This window comes from Aptenodytes forsteri, unplaced genomic scaffold (genome assembly GCF_000699145.1).
Source record: "Aptenodytes forsteri isolate BGI_AS27 unplaced genomic scaffold, ASM69914v1 Scaffold46, whole genome shotgun sequence".
NCBI lineage: Eukaryota > Metazoa > Chordata > Aves > Sphenisciformes > Spheniscidae > Aptenodytes > Aptenodytes forsteri.
This window is the reverse complement of record NW_008794774.1, coordinates 6,797,871-6,817,448: the sequence shown is the minus strand read 5'-3', so window position 1 is coordinate 6,817,448 and position 19,578 is coordinate 6,797,871. Positions and strand designations below refer to the sequence as shown.

The window sequence follows — 19,578 nt, the reverse complement described above, 5'->3', positions numbered from 1 at the left end:
ACAACCTTTTTTTATTTTTTTAAAATAAGACAGACAGTATTTTATCATTTAAGTTGATATAATCTTGTTCTTACTAGGGTTTCTTGGTGCAGTTTCTTTAAATATAAATAAAAAGATAAATAGATAAAAAAATAAATGGGGGAGGAATGTTGGGAACACAAAGTCAAAGTTTAATTTTACTGCACCAAGACTATTTAATTTGCTTTTGTCCGAGAAGTGTTTTTTTAATGACAGAGGAAAACTCCACCATACATAAAATACAATTTTTTTAGCTAGTAAAAGTCAATAGTTAATAAAAACCACCGTCTCGTGAAACAATCTTCTGTACACAGAAGTTACCCCTCTAACTTTGTCTCCCCAAATTTTTCATATCGAAAAACACTTGCCTCATCATCCGAGTAACTATATTGTGAAGTTACAACTCCCCACATTTTACTGGCCACACTGGCAGCCTGCTTCATGCCTGACTTCAGAACATCCATTTTTGGTCCAGACAGTATATTGTCTAACTTCAGATTGGATAAAGTTGTTACGACAGAGCCTAATGAGCCATGTGGAGAAGAACGACCCAGTCCTGTCAAAGATGAAGACCGTTCCTTTTGAACTCGTGGATGAGTTTGTTGCTTTGGTCGTCCAGTGAATGTTTTGGATCTGGAGACAGAAGGACTTCTCCGATTTTCATAAGACTTGGGGGATGGCAGGACAGGATCCAAAGGCAGGCTTGACCTCCTTTCTTGGGAGTGACCAAGTGTACCAGAGACTTCTGCTTCCCTATCTGGCTTGTGCAGTTCCATGCTGGGAAACTTACTACCCAACGGGTTCTTCAGATTCATATAGCTCTCTATTTCATCTGCCAAATTACGTGCTGCAACTGGTGACACCAACTTTTCCTCAGGTTCTGGATGCCTTGGTTGCATGCTCTCAGTAGCCAGCAAAGATAAAGGGTCCAAGCCTACTTCAACATCTTCCCTTTCAATAGGCTTAACCACTCCATAAAAGCTATTCCTTTTAGTAGTTGCATCTTTGGATTCTGGTTTCTGGTTTTTGGACTCAGCTGACTGTTCAAGGTTCATGTCTTCCACTGTGATCATGTTTTCATCTCTTCCATTCTCAAGATGCTCCTGCCCTTCCCCAAGTTCTTCCAGCACTGCTGAAGACCTATGCTCCAATTCCCAATCACTCTCAGTCACACAACTCCAAGTGCCACTTACACCAGAAACCTGCTGGTCAACGATACTTTCAAAGCTGTGGGATTTATTCATATGACAGGGTGAAGTTTTGGCCCCAGATAAAGCTGCTGTTAGGATCTTGGCATCTGCTCCCATCATTATTGCTATTTCCTTAGAATGGAAGTCCAAGGTGCCTTTTTTCAGCAGCATTCCTGCTCTGCTTTCACTGCTGAAACTGCAGCTTCTCTCTGAAAACAGTTTCTGCCTCTTCTGTCCTTTTTCACTTGTTTTCTTAGGAGAAACATCACCAAAGACTACATCTTCAACTGAATCCTGAGTTATGAACAGTGGGCTAGAACCAGTTTCTAAAAGAGAAAAGGCATTAATATGGTATCCATAGCCACCAAAAACGTTTATCTCCTGAAATCATGTGAAATCTCCTTATCTCCTTACCGGTGAGAAGACTGGGAGCACCACAATCTCAAGTCATCCATTATGAAGTTACATTAGTATTAACAAGTTATTTTACTGGCTGCAAAGGCATCCTGCAGATCAAAAGTCATCTACTCTTTGACTCCTTGAAGTCAAAGCCTTTTATGGCTTTTACCTCCCTTCCCTGTGCCAATGCCCAGCAGAGAGCAGGTACTACATCCATGAGCTAAAGGAAAGTACAATTATAAGTAAAGATGGCTCTGTTTTTTTTTCCAGAGCTATATTCACAGATCTATACATCAAACTCCACAGTTCATTCTGGTTCTGAAAAAAAACCAAACTATCGTGTCTGCACAACGCAGAACATTACTTTGTTTGTGACACAGCCATATGTAGAAAAAACTAATTAAATTTAGCATGTGGAAGATATAAACTAATCTTATAAATATTCCCATTTTCTCAGGAGAATTGGGAATATTTATTGCCTAGAAAGCTGTGTTAGCTAGGCAAAAACCTCCATAAGTACAGGAATTCTACTATATTAGGATCCCAACAGAGGACCTAATGTACCATATCCACTGCTGGAGGATGTTTGAGTCTCACATTGATCCTGCTTCTTGACTAGTCATCATCTGTCATAAGTGCCAGAAGGGTTCTGGGCAACTCCTTGCCTGAGACCCAAATCTTTGCTATCAAGCTACACTGAAGCTGGACTACACTGCCTTAGTCAAGGACAGGCATAAAGGCAGAAAAAAAAATGAGCCCCATGATTTGGCTTTTATATATCCGTAAGTTTTCCTCATCATAAAGCTCCAGATACGTAAATAAATTTTGTATAGCACAAAGACAACATGTATTGTTCCCAGGTTATACATTGGCAATGTAAGCCACAGGAATAAAGAGACTTGTCCAAGGACAGCGACGTTTAGGTGACAAAAATCGAGAGTAGAGACCCTAATTCTCTTGTCTAGTACATTACTGAAACACTCTCAGTGCGGGACAGGGAAAATCTTGATTTCAATCTACTCAATAGTGATTTTCAACCTTAGAATCTGCAGGTTCCTTCTAAGTCACCTGCAAAGGATAATGGTGGAAAGCAAATGTTGTGCAAGATAGCTGCCCCTCGAATAGAAGTTTTGTTTCTTTTCATAGCATGAAAAAGATTGCAAAACACTATAGCACAACAAGATCAGGACTTTAGCAAGTTCAGTTTCACCCAGTGACTCACCACCACTGCTCTTCCTTCCACTGCTATCAAAAATGCCAGATGGAACTTTTACAATACTGTTACCCCAAGGAGGTGGGTCTGTTGGACTATGAGTTTCTATATTCAGCTGTTGCTTTTCATCAGATTTCTCAGTACAAATCTCTACAAGAAAGAGAATGTGAACTTTAGTTAATTTAACTAAATAATTTCATTTGCACTGTTATGGAAAATATAAACTCAAACACTGTTCCCTTATGTAATTACAACCTAAAGCATCAGTCCTACTAGGTACTGAGCATTTCCTGGAAATAATACCCAGACAGATGACAGTAGACAGTATTATGCAGAGAGTGCTTAGCTGTTCACAAAGTTAGAGCATATGCCAATTTCTTCCCTTGGTATTTTTTTAAATAACCAAAGTAGAGCAGGAACAGCAGGTCTCAGATTTTCATGCGAGGCTATTTGTCTAATGACAGCTTTAGAAGTCCTAACTCACATTAAGGATCTAGTAACACAGATATGAAACAGATTCAGTAATGAGAAAGACAAAATACAGAAAAACTAAGGGCAAAATCTGGATAGAAGACAGAAGATGACCGTATTTTCCACAGCTGGGAAGAGTTTGTAGGAAAAAGTAGTGCCTTTCATTAGGTCAACTGGTACAGCTAAAAAAATGCTCAAGTTTTCAAATATACAAATGAGAGGAATGGAATACAAAATACTGTGTGCCCCAGCACTTGTCCAATTTTTCCATCTATATTAAATTAGGTTCTTAGACTAATATTTTATTAAAAGGCTATTTCTACCTATGTGTATTCCACTGCTATTATCTAGGGCACAGAAGTTGTCCACCAGATTTTATACAGTCATATTTTGACCTTGACAACATTATGAATTCAATACATTAAATATTCGTGGTAGTCTAATGCATGAAGCAGATTTATTACAAAAAGCCTTCATCAATGTAAATATGCATACTTAACCTCCTATTAGGTCTTCAGCTTTAGAAGAAATATCTTTCTCTACTTGTGTTTCAGTTGCATGAAGACTATCCCCATCACCTCTTAAAAGTTCATCCTTGGATCCGTAGCCCTGGTCTGACTGACCACCTGTTTGAAGGAATACAAACACATGCCTCAGATTTGTTTTTCCTTCCTAAACTTGTTTTTCAGTAAGAAAATAAAAGAACTGATATTTATTTGTTTCACATTTTATTTCGCCAGAAAAGTTCATAGTAAGATACCAAAATGCCTAATCTGTAGGCAGATCTACTTGGTGATGGTCACAGCAGAGACAATTAGGCTATAAAATCCAAATTTACTTTTCTAATTATTATATTAAATACAAGTTATTTCCCCAGGAACACTATAGTGACTAACTACTTTTAACGCACTGTATCTCCTTTCATTCCTTTCCCTTCTCATTAGCATGAAATATTTCATTGCTGGGCAAGCTAAATTCTCAAATGCATCTACAAAATAAATTTAGACAAGTGCAGTAGTAATTGAGCAAGCTTCTAACAATGAATACATCCCTGAAAGAATTGTACCATAAACTGTGCTATATCTTTGTGCTATAGTGCAAAGTATAAAATGTAATGGAAAAAAAAGTAAAAATCTAAACATTTATAAATTGTCTGTTCCTCCTCAATACCAGTTAAACTTGACAGCTGTAACTCATTCTTTAAAAAAAAGTTTACAGCAGTCCAAAAAGTCTGCCATAGGAAACAATCCAGAAAGACACTCTTTTCGTTATTTTTATCTGAAGTGCTGCTGCATATGCAAAAATACAAAAATACTGTAGGGGACATATCCCACAGCAACACGTTAAACAGGATTATTTATATGCCTTAGGGTACCTATTAGAATACGTGACAGTATTTAAACTTTTCGTTATTTTTATCTGAAGTCCTGCTGCATATGCAAAAATACAAAAATACTGTAGGGGACATATCCCACAGCAACACGTTAAACAGGATTATTTATATGCCTTAGGGTACCTATTAGAATACGTGACAGTATTTAAAAAGATCAAAGTGTAAGTAAGTTACTGAGTGTGAAAGGTATTAGGAAGCTCCGTAAGACTTGAGTGACAGACATAATTTAGCTACAATACATATTACTGCTGTTTATTTTACCAACAAAGAACTAACATGTAAAAAAGAATTAAAAGTTGAGCAGCCATCAATTATTACATTTGGCTACTATATTAAAAACCTTTTATACAGAAAAGTGAGTTCTGACATTCTTCGGTCCTTATTTTCTCTCTATCATCATTTCAATAATGTTAGTATCCCTGCTTTGCACAGAAGTGAAAACGCCCTATCAATAAATGGGTGAATTACCTGCAGAAGTAACATTCAAGGGTAGAAATAATGCACACGTGCATCCAAGGCTTCACACCATATAAGTCTGCACCCCACACCATGATAGCCAAGGACAAATGCGGCACCCAAGTGACAGCAAAGAGCAAAAAGCAGAGCAACAAAGAGCAGAGAGAAGTGAAGTTTAGTAATCTAGGCAGGCATATCAGATGAAGCACAGGAATCAGACTCAAAGTTCTCTTTACACAAGGGCTCAAGATATTAAAAATATGGAGAGTGTGCAAGAACCATTTGTACATTAAGTTTTGAAGTACACACAGAAAGGAAGTTTAGTTGAGACTGTGCACAGGTAGGATGTAATCAGTTCTAAGGGAGATATGAAGAACCATGGATTTTGTCTTGCCGTCTCAAGTGATTAACCTCCTGTGCACTCTTTTTACTCCAGTTTGTCTGGAAGAGTGCACATCACATTTAAGGCAGTTTTTCTCCAGCTTATCACCTGTCTTTCCATTCCCAGGGTGTCTCATAAAGACTGTATGACAAGGCTCTGATAATTTCTATATTTATTTCCAAGTTTAGCAACTACTATTAAGAAGCTTGAATATGGCCTTTAAAAGCATAGTTTACTATAACCAAGCATAACATACTAATTCCAGGAATGCTAATTAGGCCTTTCTGGATTACCATCAAGGAGCAACATTTTAAAGTGTTAGCTTCTAATCACCTCAGCAATTTTCACTCCTTTCCTTTAATGCAGAGAAACGTTTTACTCTCACAGACTATCATTTCTATGAATAAATGACAATATGCAAAAATTGAACAGACTCATACGTCAGAGGCTTCATACCTTTTCTGAAGATTGGCACAAAAAGCAAGGTTTATGAGACCACAGCAAGACATTTATTTTAACATAACAGTACTTCTGCTACGGTTCACTCTAAACTAAAGAAGCAGCATGATCTGCAGTAAAGGAATAATATTCAACAACAGTGTATTTCTTTTTCTTTACATAGTTTAACCCCATGCTTCATTCTCTACAGCCTCAAGAGGGGAAGGTGGTGGTTGTGGAGGGGAAATCAACAGGAGACTAGAAAATTTAGCCTTTTGGGGGACTATTAGTAGTGAAACCCAGCAGAATCTAGTACCTGTGCTAGAGTGATTATCAATGGAATCAAGCCTGACTAAGTCACTGACGAAGAGAGTGTGCTCCCCACTGTTAGCATCATTAGAACTATCCACGCTACCATGGCTCACCATGTCCCCATCACTTCCACCCGTGGTACTCCGCAGAGCTAAAGACATGAACGAGAGCTGGTTAGTAAAAGAGGATTTAAACTTTTCAGGTTTTTAAACAAATCTAACCTCTTCAGACAACAGTAAATACTTTTGCTTGCACATATAAAATAAGAATATGAAATTCTAGCAACAGAATTCAGACAATTAATTCTTCAGTGTGCGAAAGACATTCTAAGACTGTTTCAAGCATCAAGGTTGCAATTATCAATTTTTATACACTTAAGGAAAGACTTCCCACTTGCAAAAGCCACAATGTTAGCTGCAATCCCTCAGGAAGCATGTCATGCTCTTGTTCAGCAGAAATAAATCCATTTCAATGAACTTATTACCTGGTATCACAGGTACTCGTGGGCTCTGCGTTGATTTCTTTAAGCACTGCCTAAATTGTGCTGTGCCACGAACTACATTTCGTACCTTTGTCCACAGAAATATGCCACTGCGGTTACTGCTAGGCCAAGGAGACTCTAAAATCGCCTACAAAAAGAGACATTGCAATAACAAAAACAGTAAGAAAGTTACACTAAGAAACACAGTACAGTGAGAAGCTTTTCTTTCCATACTCAAAAAAGGCATTTCCTGTCAACCATGTGAAGAAGGGCAAATATTTGAGTTTTTATGAGCTGTTCCCTTTTATCCCACAGCTCTGGATACAATAGCTGAGTAACAATGAACAATGGATCAAGATTTCTTTAAGTAAACAAGGTGGGTTTGGTTCGTATTTATATACTTCGGTAGCAAAAGACCATAGTAGCACCTCTTTTCCTATTACTTTACATAGTTTACTAAGAAGTTTCACCAGCATATTACAGGAACTTGGAAGCAAGGAAAAGAGGGGGAGGCTACTTCAACTAGCCTAATTCCAGTCTTCATCCATCTTAGATCCTGCTATCTTAAAGGATACACCTAGGAACAGATGGTTTTGACGTGGAAGCACTGGACAGGTTCCAAAACTTGGAAATGGAATCACTATATATGAATATTTCAACAGAATTTTTGGTTAGCCAAACAGCAAAGGAATGTAAACTGAACAGCGTAAAACCATACAATGTAGATCCAGTGAACCGTAAGCATGTCCAAAATGATTGCTTGCCCAACAGAATCAGCAAATCCGAGTGAAGAGCTGTAAGAAACAATCTTCAAAACATGCTACAGGAGGAGGGGAGTGACAACAACAAGAGAGACATTGGTCCAGTATCCCTTGTCAAGACTTCTCTTACCTTATTGTAATAACCATAAGTGATGGCATTTGGCTGTATTCCAGCATTTTTCATTTCAAAGAGGACTCTCACGGCCTGAACAGGCTGACCCCACAGTCCACAGAGCTGCATTACAACTCTGTAGCAGACCTGACAAGATACAGAAATGCATAAATGGACTAATGAAAAGGATTTTGAAACAGCTTAAGCTCTTCCCTGATTTCCAACTTTTACACATGTAAAAGGGAAAGCCATGTGAGAGCAGCTACTCAGTACACAACACTCAACAGCCAGAAGAGGGAGCAAAAATTAAACAGGAAATCACACAAGCTGAAATAACATCAGCAGTCATATTGTTGAGAATGCTCATTTTTTTTTCCACTCGGCTCTTCTGTTTGTGAAATAAAGGAGGGAAGGAAACACCCACACAAAAAGCAGAATAACTTGCTGCTGTGTGCCTGTGGATACTACCGAAAGAATGGTATGCTGTACACAAACCCATTACCCCTTCAGTTCAGTAAGGCTGCAAAGCATTAATTCAAAGTGCATTTAAATAATAGAGATATTCAAGAACTTCATTCTTGAAGAAGTCTGGGAGAAGACTAACAACAGTAAGTTGGAGTACGTGACCCAGCTGACACTACGCTGGTGATGAAAAACGAAATGAATTTCCAGTTGCCCTAGTTAAGCAGACTTCTTTGAGATCATTTCAAGGTGGCTTTAAAACAGGTCAAACTGTAAGTATGCTTAACCTGGTGGTGGCGTGAAACACACTATATCTGCACCTTGTCTTCTATTCCACGTTTATGGTAACATTTTTTATTCACACTTGCCTCATCTAGTGGTTCCACATCAGTTTTCCTCATTTTAATTAGAACATCGTATGCCTGCTGCAGTGCTTTGACCTTGGGATGTGCAACTCTGATGTAGGCTGGCAGACAAATAAACCATAGGCTGTAACTATGACTGAAGAGACACTTAGCCCACTGTGGGGGGCTTACGTAATACTTCTTGGCTAATTTATGGGCTGTTTTTATCTCCTGTAAGGGTGAAATGAAACAAAAAAGCAGACAAAAGATGTAACATCCTGAATCTAGAAGCCATTACTAACTCAGATATTGGCTTCTTAAAAGTAAACATTTAATAATAATGGACAAACTTTCAACTGAAGCTCCCTTCTTACCACTCTCTTACTAAGGCTCTCTGCAAGCAAAAACTAGCATCAGAATTAATCTTTTTTTTTTCTTCCACATTCAAGCATTAATTGTAATTTTCTTTTGTTTTATATTACAGTCTAAAGCTTAAAAACGGGTTTGACAATAAACTGTAATCTCAGATGCCAATTTGTTTGTTTGCTGCCTTCTGCCTCTTTCTTTTGCAAGTGTTGATTCTCAATAGTTACAAAGACCTAACCTCTAACAACATTAACTTATAGTATAAATAGGTAGTGCCAATTTTACCTAAAAACTTCATATCTTTCAGTGTTCACACAGTGATTACAGTAAGACTCATCTGACCTGTTTTGTCCTCTTTGCCATGAGTGCTGGGCTATTTGAAATGCTGCTTCCAGCTGGGTGTCTGCTGAAGGAGAGCTTGAGCTCCTGTGGCCTGTCAAAGAGCTTGAAATCTAGTCGTGGGAAGTTTTTATAGCTATATAGATAATTAAAAAAAAAAAAAACAGAAAAGAAAAGAAAAGCTTTTCACATACCTGCTGATAGCAGGAAAGCCATACAAAGACAACTTGTGTGCAAACAACTGACAAACAGGAGCAGAAAGAACCGGGGAGCAGGGCGGGGTGTGGGAGAGTGGAAGGAAAGAAGATTGCACGATCCTTTTAGTCTTATTCACAAAGATATCACAAGAAGATGCCTTGGACATTAAATCTCCATAGACAATGGAAACAAGAACCAGACTGCCATCCATATCATGAAGGTCAGGGAAGCACAGATGATGATTAACAAGGACAACAGTTGGAAACAGAACCTTCGTGACCAGGAAGAAAAAAAAATCATACCCAGAGTGTCTGAAACTCCACGCTTCCTGCACAGGGCTGAAAAACACTGAATGAAAGAAGTCTGAAAAGTGGAGTGGGTGTTTTGTTCTTTTGGTTCATCAGCTGCAGATCAATAGTACTGGACAGATCCATTACCCACCCCCTGTCATTCCCACTGTGAAACAAAGTGCACTGCAGATGCTACAAAATACACATAAATGGCTCAAATGGGAAGAAAGACACTGGATACATGTGGAAAAGTATAACTATAAAGTTGGCAAGAAGTTACTGAAAAATTAAAAGCAAAATCCACATGCCCTCAAACATACACACACACAAAACACTGACTTCTAGAGCTTCAGAAACTTACCAGAATCCAGGCAGTTCATACCTTTTTAAAGATTCTTCTGAACATTATATTAAGGCAAGTCTTGCTCCAAGACGGAACATCTGCCCTGCTTAACGTCATAAGCATTCTAGTTTCACTACATGTGGCTGTTTGACTTGTACCTGTATTTTGGCACTCGGTCCTGTCCGTCATCAGCAGGAGGTTCTGGTGGCATTATGAACACTGTGTGTTCACTTTTTTGTGACTCATCAAGCTCAATCAACCGTGCATCTTCAACGGAATCTACATCAACCTGAAAATAGAGTTTGTACTTTAAGTACAGAGTTTGGCTTTGGGATAAAATGTCCTTTTTTATACTGTATTTGATTATATATAAAATATATAAATTAAATTATATTTGTTGTAATTACTCAAATATCAAGTCACAGCCTCGTCTTTCAATTTTTATTTCATGATCAGATATCCCTAAACATTTTGAAGGACAAAGTACCTTCTCTCCTTTTTCTGTTCCTTTATCCGGAAAGAGCTGGGAAAAGAGGAAAAAAAAAAAAAGAGTTTCTTTTCAACTCAAAAAAAAATCCTAAATAATTCTATTAAAGCTGTGTCATTTACTGACATATTAAATAAGAAACACTAAATGTTCACATTACTGTAGAAGCAATTAATCCCTTTTTCAAATACTTCCTTTGCTGAAAATAAGAAAATGCAGTAATCAGCATGCTTTCAATCTGTTGACATTATCTACTAAATATAAAATCCTTAAGTCTATCAAAGGAAAGTGCTTTCATTTCGTTTAATTGAAAGAAACTGCTCTTTCCCAGATATTTTCAATATTATAATTTAAGTATGCAATACAGTAACAACCTGCAATAATATCAAATTATTAACAATATTAAACAAAGTGTACTCTAGATGCATACTCTAGATGCATACCCCATACTCAGCAGAAAGAAAAATAAAGGCAAAAAAACTTTTAAACACTTATTTTGTGGTCTGTTTATAAGTGTTAATTGGATCGGAATCAATATTGAATCAAAAGACTCATTCTGTAAGAACTTGGTATGAAAATGAAGGTTCTGTCCAGAAAGAATCATATCTATATATACACACACCTTAAAAAATACTTACAATTCTCTAGCTCCTAATTTTTATATTGTGAACTTGGTATTTTACAGATGAAGCTATAAAGTCAATAACCCATCTAGACTAGAACCATGCTGAAGAGACTTTGTTTCAGAAAACAAGAATGGGTAACAGCAATCTTTCTCATACAAAATACAGGCAACAAAAAGGGATCTTATCTACATAAATCAGTTTTGACCACAAGTGGAGCACTAAGCATGTTTTTGTGTTTTAAGTTTAAATTGTGTGAAAAAGAGCAACACAGATGACCACTGGTAGATAATCACCCTCCCTCTAATGTGGAATTAAGATTTAAAGGGAAGACATGGATGACATTGTGCTAAAGTGTCAGCTACTGGTATTTCTCACATTATCTTACAGCTTGACATCCTACACGGCTTTAATGAAAGTTTCCTTCATCAACACAGAAAATTATGACCATGCAAGAAGATGAAGGAAGAAAATGACTCAGCAATAACCAACAAGAATTCCAATCCCTCAAAACACTTGCTGCAGACGGTATCTACCTTTACAACTAAAACCCAAGACAATAACACAAAATGAACAGAAGCACATAATTTGATAGTATTGCTACATGTTTTTCACCTTTTCTATGCAGTCATCAAAAAATGCCAGGCCAGTATCCTTGTCACTCACAAAACTGCACTCTTCAATAAAGCGGCTGAATATCTGTGTTTTGGTGAGATGCGTGTAGAACTTTGTATAGGCACGGTCTCTGCTTTTTAAAAATCCTGGTTATAAAAAGAAACACACAACTAAATACCAGTTATGAGTTCCATAAGAAATTAACATATAAAGTGTCAATATAAAACATTTAAAGTGCTAACACATAAACTATTGGCTTTATCAAAAAAAAACCTACTTATCACTACTTGCATTCGGAAGATTAAAATAACTTTTTTTTAATAATTATTTTTCACGGTAGTTAACAATACTTGGCAAGCAATCACCCCCATGTAATCTGCTCACTGTGTTTGTTGACTTTTTGTGCAAGAAAAAGGAGATGATGACCTCGTACAAAAGTAGAAGTATCTAACAGTTAAAACAATACTAAAATAAAAATTATGTTATCCTAAGAGGTGATGGGCCTGAAAATATTTGAAGACTTTCCAATCCTTCGACTAAAAATCTCTTCTCAAATCTCTCTTCCAGTAATTAAAAAAACACCAAAACAATCAACAACCCCCCTCTCCTCCAAAAAACCACCACATACAAAACAAAACACCTGTGACATTTTATCTAGCATTCAACTCATGAACAGATCTGAAAAGTTAAGGTGATAAGAGGAGGAAAATAAGATGACCTTTGCTGACTATTGTTTTGTTTCTGATCTCTGCTCCATTCTCTATTATCTTCCCATTTATATCAAGAACATTACTTTGCTCTTCATTACCGGGCTTCTGGCATTTTTGCTCAGTACTAATTGAGAAATATTCTTTCATTCCTAAGAGCTGCCCTTATGAAATATGCCACGCAGAGAAGGCATCATGCCACTGAAAGACAGCTTTTCTAATACCAGAGCTATTGCAAAATTGCAGTTCTATGTGCATATATCCATGTTCTAATCAACTTTGAATAGTTTAACTTTATACAATTACAATTTTAAATATTGCCAAGAATTGTACAACCAAGGAAACTTCGACCTTTTAAAGTTAAGCAGCTCCTCAACCCTAAAATTGTAACACTGCCAATGCTGCCAGCAGCTGTTTGCCTCACCCTCACCTTGATGATCAAACAAGGAATCAGCAGCAGTTGCTTTATTTGAAGGTGCCTGTGTGATTGGCTTGAGGAATGTTCTGTAACCCTTTAAAATAGATGCCATGAAACGGAGAAAAGCTTCCTGGATCTCCATCTCGAGTTCTATCATCTTCTTCTGCCAGGAGAAATCTGCCTCAATAGGAGTCATCTCCACTGCAGAGCCTTCTTGAGTTTTCCTGTGAACTAGCAATGAGCAACACACACAATCCTATATTAAAATTCGGTGCATTCAAACAGGTAACTTTTGCAAGACGCTGAAGACGGATTTTTCTTTTTTCTACTTGCCCATATTCAGAAGTGACAAACACTAGAAATCCTGTGATTATTTTCCAGTTGATCTGGCCCATATAAAAAGGCAGGTTACCTCAAGAGCTGATTATGTGTTTTTCTAACTCATCCAGCTCTCTGGGACATGAAACAACGAGGAGGATCTCAGTTGAGTTAATGTTACCACATACCCAACTGAATGTAATCTTTCAGTAATACATCAACACAAAGGACCATGTTTTCCCTGTTCTGAAGATTGCACATCTAGAAAAAAAGGACCTAAAACTATTTTTCTAATCAAAATTCTAACATTTTAGTGCACCAAAGGATAGAAAAAAGTAGATGACACTCAGAGTTTACATTTACACTCTTATAAAAACCAGTAACAGGTACTGCTGAAAATTATAGTTCCATGCTTTTTATTATAACAAAAATATCAATTATCGTAATATAAAATTTATATAAATACAAATAAATATTATAACATTTATTATAACATTGCCAAAAGAGAAAAACTGTCTATCTAAAAAAGACCACTGGTTCTGCTCAAGTTAAAATTACGAAGTAGTTCTATATAGGCAGATTGCATGACATACCCTGCTGATAAAACCAAAAGAAAAGTTGAGGTTTTCTAACAGATGAAGTAAAGGCTATCTGCAAAAAAAAAAAAATTATAGAACATTGAGGCAAGAACACCTACCTCTTAATTAATGCACTTTTCTGTTTCTATAATTTACAACTTTTGTATATCTTGTATATCTATGAGGCTGTCATTGTCTCCTCCTTCATAATGATGCAACCTAGCATACTCTGAATCAGCTTACCTTAAAGAGCCTGTCTACAGTCAGAAAGAAGCAATACCCGAAAACTGTTAGGTCAGCTACAATTTTGCTCTTACCTGTCCAAGTCATTAGGCTGAAGGTGGTCAGTTTTTCTTTTTCTTTTGACAAAACACTTTGTCAAAATTTAGCTACTCGATTATTCTTGTAGAAAAGCCATTATCCGAGATATTCAGCAGTATGTGCACAATAGCCGAGATATTCAACATTATTTTACTCATATCCCTATTTCCTCTATTATTTTTGATCAGAACTGTGAATATTGTTTTAGATCAAGATCCAAATGTGTTTTAGCTGAATCTTTGTTTAAATATAATTTAATCATGAGTGAAGGCTAAAAAAAAAGCTCGAATTCTAAGAAGTCACAGCAAAGCAAATACAAGTCTAAAAAAATAATTCACACCACCTAAGATAGAAGGAAGTCCTTACATTTCTATACTAATTATAATTTAAGAGTTGTAGGTGTGTATCAGAAAATTTAGTAGGTTTTTTTTTAATATATACTTTCCCTGCTTTAGGCAGTTTCTGTTCTTACCCCTTCCCATTTTATTTTATATATTTCACCTGCTGCCAGCTGTGGGTGCAGTTTCTTTAAGGTGCTGAGCAGATTTTTACATGGCTTCTTAGGAAACTGCTTCCAGGTGGTGCTCTTCTTATCATCTGATCTAAAACACAGGGGAGGGAAAAAAGGATATGTAAAATACGGACTATATAAAAAAGAATAGCTTCCACAACCCCTTCCCATTTTATTTTATATATTTCACCTGCTGCCAGCTGTGGGTGCAGTTTCTTTAAGGTGCTGAGCAGATTTTTACATGGCTTCTTAGGAAACTGCTTCCAGGTGGTGCTCTTCTTATCATCTGATCTAAAACACAGGGGAGGGAAAAAAGGATATGTAAAATACGGACTATATAAAAAAGAATAGCTTCCACAGCCCTAAGTTGCTTCATTTTAAGAAAGTAGTAACTAAAAAAAAAAAAAAAAATTTGAAAAGAAATCTTGTCACTGTCCCTATTTGTCAAAAATAAAAAAAAGGGAGTGACACAACTCAGAATTTAATTTCCTCAGATACAGAACAGCATAAATTGTGTTATGAGTAGAGTTTTCTCCAGTCTGTAAGGAGGATCCGCGTTAAGATTTGATTTAGACTTTCTAGTTGAAGTTTCACTTAGCTGATTTCTCTTTCAGAATTTTTATCAGTCTTGCTAATATAATTTAAGCACGCTAATCTGTACATGATTACTATGCAAAGTCTATACTACCATAAACCTGCCATACTGCTACCGATACAAATAAAGGCAATTTGGAATACAACATGGACTTGTTATTGCAAAATGCTGTAAGACCAGTCTGGTAGCTTTACGATCATATGGTACACCGTAACATGTCTATGGCAACTCAGCTCCAGCTTCAACCACAGGCTGGCAGGGACTAGGAAGATTGGGAACTCAGTTCACAGTTTGAAAATTATGTGGCTGATTAAGCAATGGGGTAAATTGGCCTAAAGGGATGCTCATCTTTGTTAGAAGGACAACGGGTACAATGCCAGACCTTGTTTAAGCAGTTGGATATAAAGACAGAGAGAGTAGGGAGTAAATCCTGAGAACTCCTATGCCTCTTTCTGGAAGGCAGAAGGTGGGGGAGAATTGCTGTAACAGGGAGTACAACAAACCTTGTGGCCACAAGACCTAGTCAGTTATTACTATCCGAGCTGATGCTGTCACTGCTTGTTTTGCACTTTGCATCAGTGAAATGTTTGTTCAATTATTATTTGCTCAATTGGCATCAACACAGAACTATCTTAGGAAGGAAGCCAAAGTTTCAGGAGCTAAAGAAAAAATGCACGCTTACAGATGCCTTTGCCCATTTTTTCCCCACCATAATGGCATGCCTATAAACAATGTAAGTGGTACTGTTCCAAAAATGTAAGGAAAAAATCCTGCTATAAAAATAAAACAAACTCTCAAATCTTTGCCCTAAAAAGGCTACTTTCCTTAACCAGCTTTCAGTGTTACTTTCATGAAGATAGTTGAAAACATCCAAAAAAAGGCATTAAGGAAGATGCTGAATGAATAAAAGGCCTTCAGTATTTTTTGGCAGTAAATAAAGCCTCAGTCTATCATAAGGAAGATAGCAGCAAACTTGCTCTAAAAAGACACTAGACAGAGTGATGTACTAGAACATACTGAATTTTTCAAATGTTATTCTTCTATTATGCAGTCTTTCAAAGTTAGCAACAGTGCTGTTAAATGCTTTTACACCTAAAAAAAACCCAAACAAAAAGCAGCATTGCCACAGAAATAAAGAGGGGCAGAAACAGACATGGATAAAATAAAATGGAACATTAATCTTTACTCACTAATAACGTACTATTTTAGAATTCTGTATCTTCTTCAAGACAAGTGCTTTATGGAGATTTGGTTTTACCTACACATCTCCAAAATTGAAAAATATCCTCATTTCCAGGTTAAAAAAGTTTTCTAATGCAGGTACCAACATCTCACATTTACCTAAGTCAAATGTTACAGATGTCAAATTCCTCTGGAAGTCAAATAAACGGTACAGATGAGATACATGCAAAATGGGCAGCAAAAAAGAAAAAGACCGGTTGACTATTGAAAGAGAAATGGACTTATACGACAGTAAAAGAAAAGGTGCAAAAATCTTCCCAGCTGAGTGCCTCATAAGAGGTCAGCCACTGGTAGATTTTCAGTTCAGTAACCAATCCAAGTAAGGTTGGTACTTGGTCCTTCTAGCAGTCATCCCAACAGGATCTTGACAACCTTATCTCCCTGCTAAATCCCGTTTCTATCTCCTTCATTTTTCTGCAACCCAGTCTGCAACTTCCACTCTACTTATGAACAAAAACATTCAGGTATTTTTCACTGCAAATATCTTCATATAAACAAGTTATCTTCCTTGAGTTTCTTCAATACATTCTTCTTTCACAACACCTATTATAATTATTCTTTTGGTGGCATAATACTTTGATATACAGTGACGAAAATGCTTTTTGCAGTGTTTTTAATGGGGACCTAGGGGAAGGAGAAAAAAAACAAATAAAAAAATAAACGGAATGTGCTCCATTATTTACTATTTCCTTTGATGCTACTAATAAAACAAAGCATTTCAGTAATGTAAAAGAAACATTTGCTTCAGTAGAGGAAGGGTCCCTTTGACACGATGAAAATCAAGAAAGCATTCAACTGACCGATAGATCAAAAGACTAATTCTAACAAGTTAGTAAAAACAAAAGATTTGAGAAGTGACATGAGATGAAGTAAAACTGTATTTTCACAGAGAAAAGACATGCACTTTATTTAGTGATGTTCACCTTCATCTTGATCTAGTTTAGATACCTCTATTTATGATCTAATTAATTTAAAATGGAAAGGTAATTCACAAAGTTAGTAATTCATAAAGTTACTAAATTAAACACCTGAAACAGCTGAATTTTCAATTCAGTTATTTGTACTCTCATTTAGATATATTACAGAAAAACAGGAGAGTTACTCTGAATTAGCCGCTCCTCAAGAAGGTGTGAAGAAACTGTTCATGCAACACCTTCAATTTAAGAAAAGCATTAAAAACATAATAATTAAGTGAAAATATTTTAGATTGAATGTAGTCAGGACACCAAATTTTGCTTGATTAATCTCACGAAAAATTTGGCCCTTGTAACTTTGGAAAAGTTCTTTATTAACACTAACATAAAGTGCCCCAAGTGCAAGACAGCATCACAAGCTGTCATGAAGGGTCCTGAAGCGCTCATGTTTATACCAATAATCACTGAACACAGGCAAACCAAATTCAAAAGTGGTAGGTCAAAGTGAAAATGTAAGAAATGGTGAGGCAGGGGAAAAAAAGAAAAAAAAACAAAACAACCAACCCACAACTCTTCCTCCTCTTTTCTAGCTTTTGTCCCATTTCCCTAATAAGCAGTACTAGAAGTGGGGAAAAAAAAAAAACCAGAACACATTACCATTGTTACTACATTTATAGCAACATCTGCATCACATTTTTATAGGCAGCGCCAAGTGTTGACCCTTGACTTAGTAAGTTTTAATTTGCTATGAAGCATTAGAAATGAGAAAAAGAACAGAGGACAGTAAGAAACAAACCATACTGGATAAAAGTGTTTAATCATTTTATCTCCTGAGCACTTCAGCAATCTCTCCATCTACAGATAAATATAAAAACTCCATAGAACTTACATGTACACCATGTTTGTGTCTAAGTCAATGCACACAATATCCTGTGGTGGATCGTACAGATCAAAGTATCGTGAATCAACTCCAACAATAAATGGAACAGGTGCACTGAGTACGGTGGCCAGAGACAAAGGACAGAGGGGGATATATGGACATTGCCACTGAAATGGAAATATCATCTGAAGGAAAAATTAAATGAAGTCAATGCATTAAAACAAGACAACACATACTGTACAATAAAACCCAAGAAGTTACATGCAGCAAGTTGAAATGAAATTGCTAAAAGCCTTGTAACACTGTCAGGAAAGAGTCTTCAAGTTTGACCACTTATTTACAGCACATCTCTTAGTTACCTATGCAAAAACGTTGATCGTTCTAATAGTTATAGTAATAAGACATGCTAGGGCACGTTAACTAAATGCTATTGCTGGGAAAATGGTCATTTAAACTTAAAAAAGCCTTGTAACAACTGTGGAGTTTGAACTGATTTCTCTCACTGCTGTACAGAACACTTTGTACTTACAGCTACTACAGCTTCAGCAACTCCTGTCAACACAGCTGGTCTAAGAGAATGGAGGAGGATCTTGCCTTCTAATAATACAAAGAGTAACAGAGTGGCACAGTTTTCCGGTCCAAGATTCATGAGCAGAGTGCTAAAGTTTGCTCCACTAAGGGGTGGGTAGGAAAGGGGAAGAGAATAAGAATGTTACAGGCTTTAAAAAAACAAACCAAAACAAAAAAGTCACTACTATCAAACTTCTGACAACTGTTTGGAACCAACTAGTTGAATGGTGCTAATATTACCACACATCAAATATATACCTATCTATCTAATAGTTATCACCTCACTATGAGACTTGTACTGCCACAAAGAAACCTAATTTCAAATTCTACCATGCTACTGCTGAGTTTGTGTTGTTTATGGCACTCTCTCTCATATACGCACAGGCATCTTGTCTTTGTAACAGTAAAACAGTTCTAACTGGTTAACAACTAATCCAAGCACAAATAACACCAGTAGTTTCATATGATGGGTTACCTCAGGCAAAAATCATGAACTAGAGCATCCATTTGATCTTAGAATCACAGTATCAAATTCTAACACCAGTCAAGTAAAATCAATCCATCATTCTGATAGCAACATGCCTTTAGTTTCTACAGTTTAGACTCTATTTCATTTATTTGGACTGTACACACTTAGGAATTGTAATGACATCTTGAAGAGCACAGGGGTGTAAAATCTGTCCTTAGAAAAGTGCTTACATGTTACTTTGCAGTTTGGTGGCTGGCTGCAATTTTTCACTTAAGAGGCTATGTAACAGATGTGATTAAACGTGGGATTCTTCTGCATACAGAATATTATATGATAATTTGGGGGGGGGGGGGTAAAAAGGG

At 36.7% G+C, this 19,578-nt stretch overlaps 1 protein-coding gene across 1 annotated transcript in view; it reads right to left on the bottom strand.

Annotated features, from left to right (window-relative positions):
* Window positions 1–19,578, bottom strand: part of DENND4C (DENN domain containing 4C) — a 53,144-nt gene that overhangs the window by 19,792 nt on the left and 13,774 nt on the right. Inside the window, exons 8-22 of the mRNA XM_009274292.1 lie at window positions 18,707–18,851; window positions 18,187–18,362; window positions 14,737–14,837; window positions 12,831–13,049; window positions 11,694–11,839; window positions 10,456–10,491; window positions 10,127–10,257; window positions 9,141–9,273; window positions 8,457–8,663; window positions 7,645–7,773; window positions 6,757–6,901; window positions 6,277–6,423; window positions 3,792–3,917; window positions 2,830–2,970; window positions 387–1,534 (exon numbers count right to left, since the gene is read on the bottom strand). Of these exons, the coding sequence (XP_009272567.1) occupies window positions 387–1,534; window positions 2,830–2,970; window positions 3,792–3,917; window positions 6,277–6,423; window positions 6,757–6,901; window positions 7,645–7,773; window positions 8,457–8,663; window positions 9,141–9,273; window positions 10,127–10,257; window positions 10,456–10,491; window positions 11,694–11,839; window positions 12,831–13,049; window positions 14,737–14,837; window positions 18,187–18,362; window positions 18,707–18,851 (3,130 nt within the window). The remainder of the gene's footprint in view (window positions 1–386; window positions 1,535–2,829; window positions 2,971–3,791; window positions 3,918–6,276; window positions 6,424–6,756; window positions 6,902–7,644; window positions 7,774–8,456; window positions 8,664–9,140; window positions 9,274–10,126; window positions 10,258–10,455; window positions 10,492–11,693; window positions 11,840–12,830; window positions 13,050–14,736; window positions 14,838–18,186; window positions 18,363–18,706; window positions 18,852–19,578) is intronic.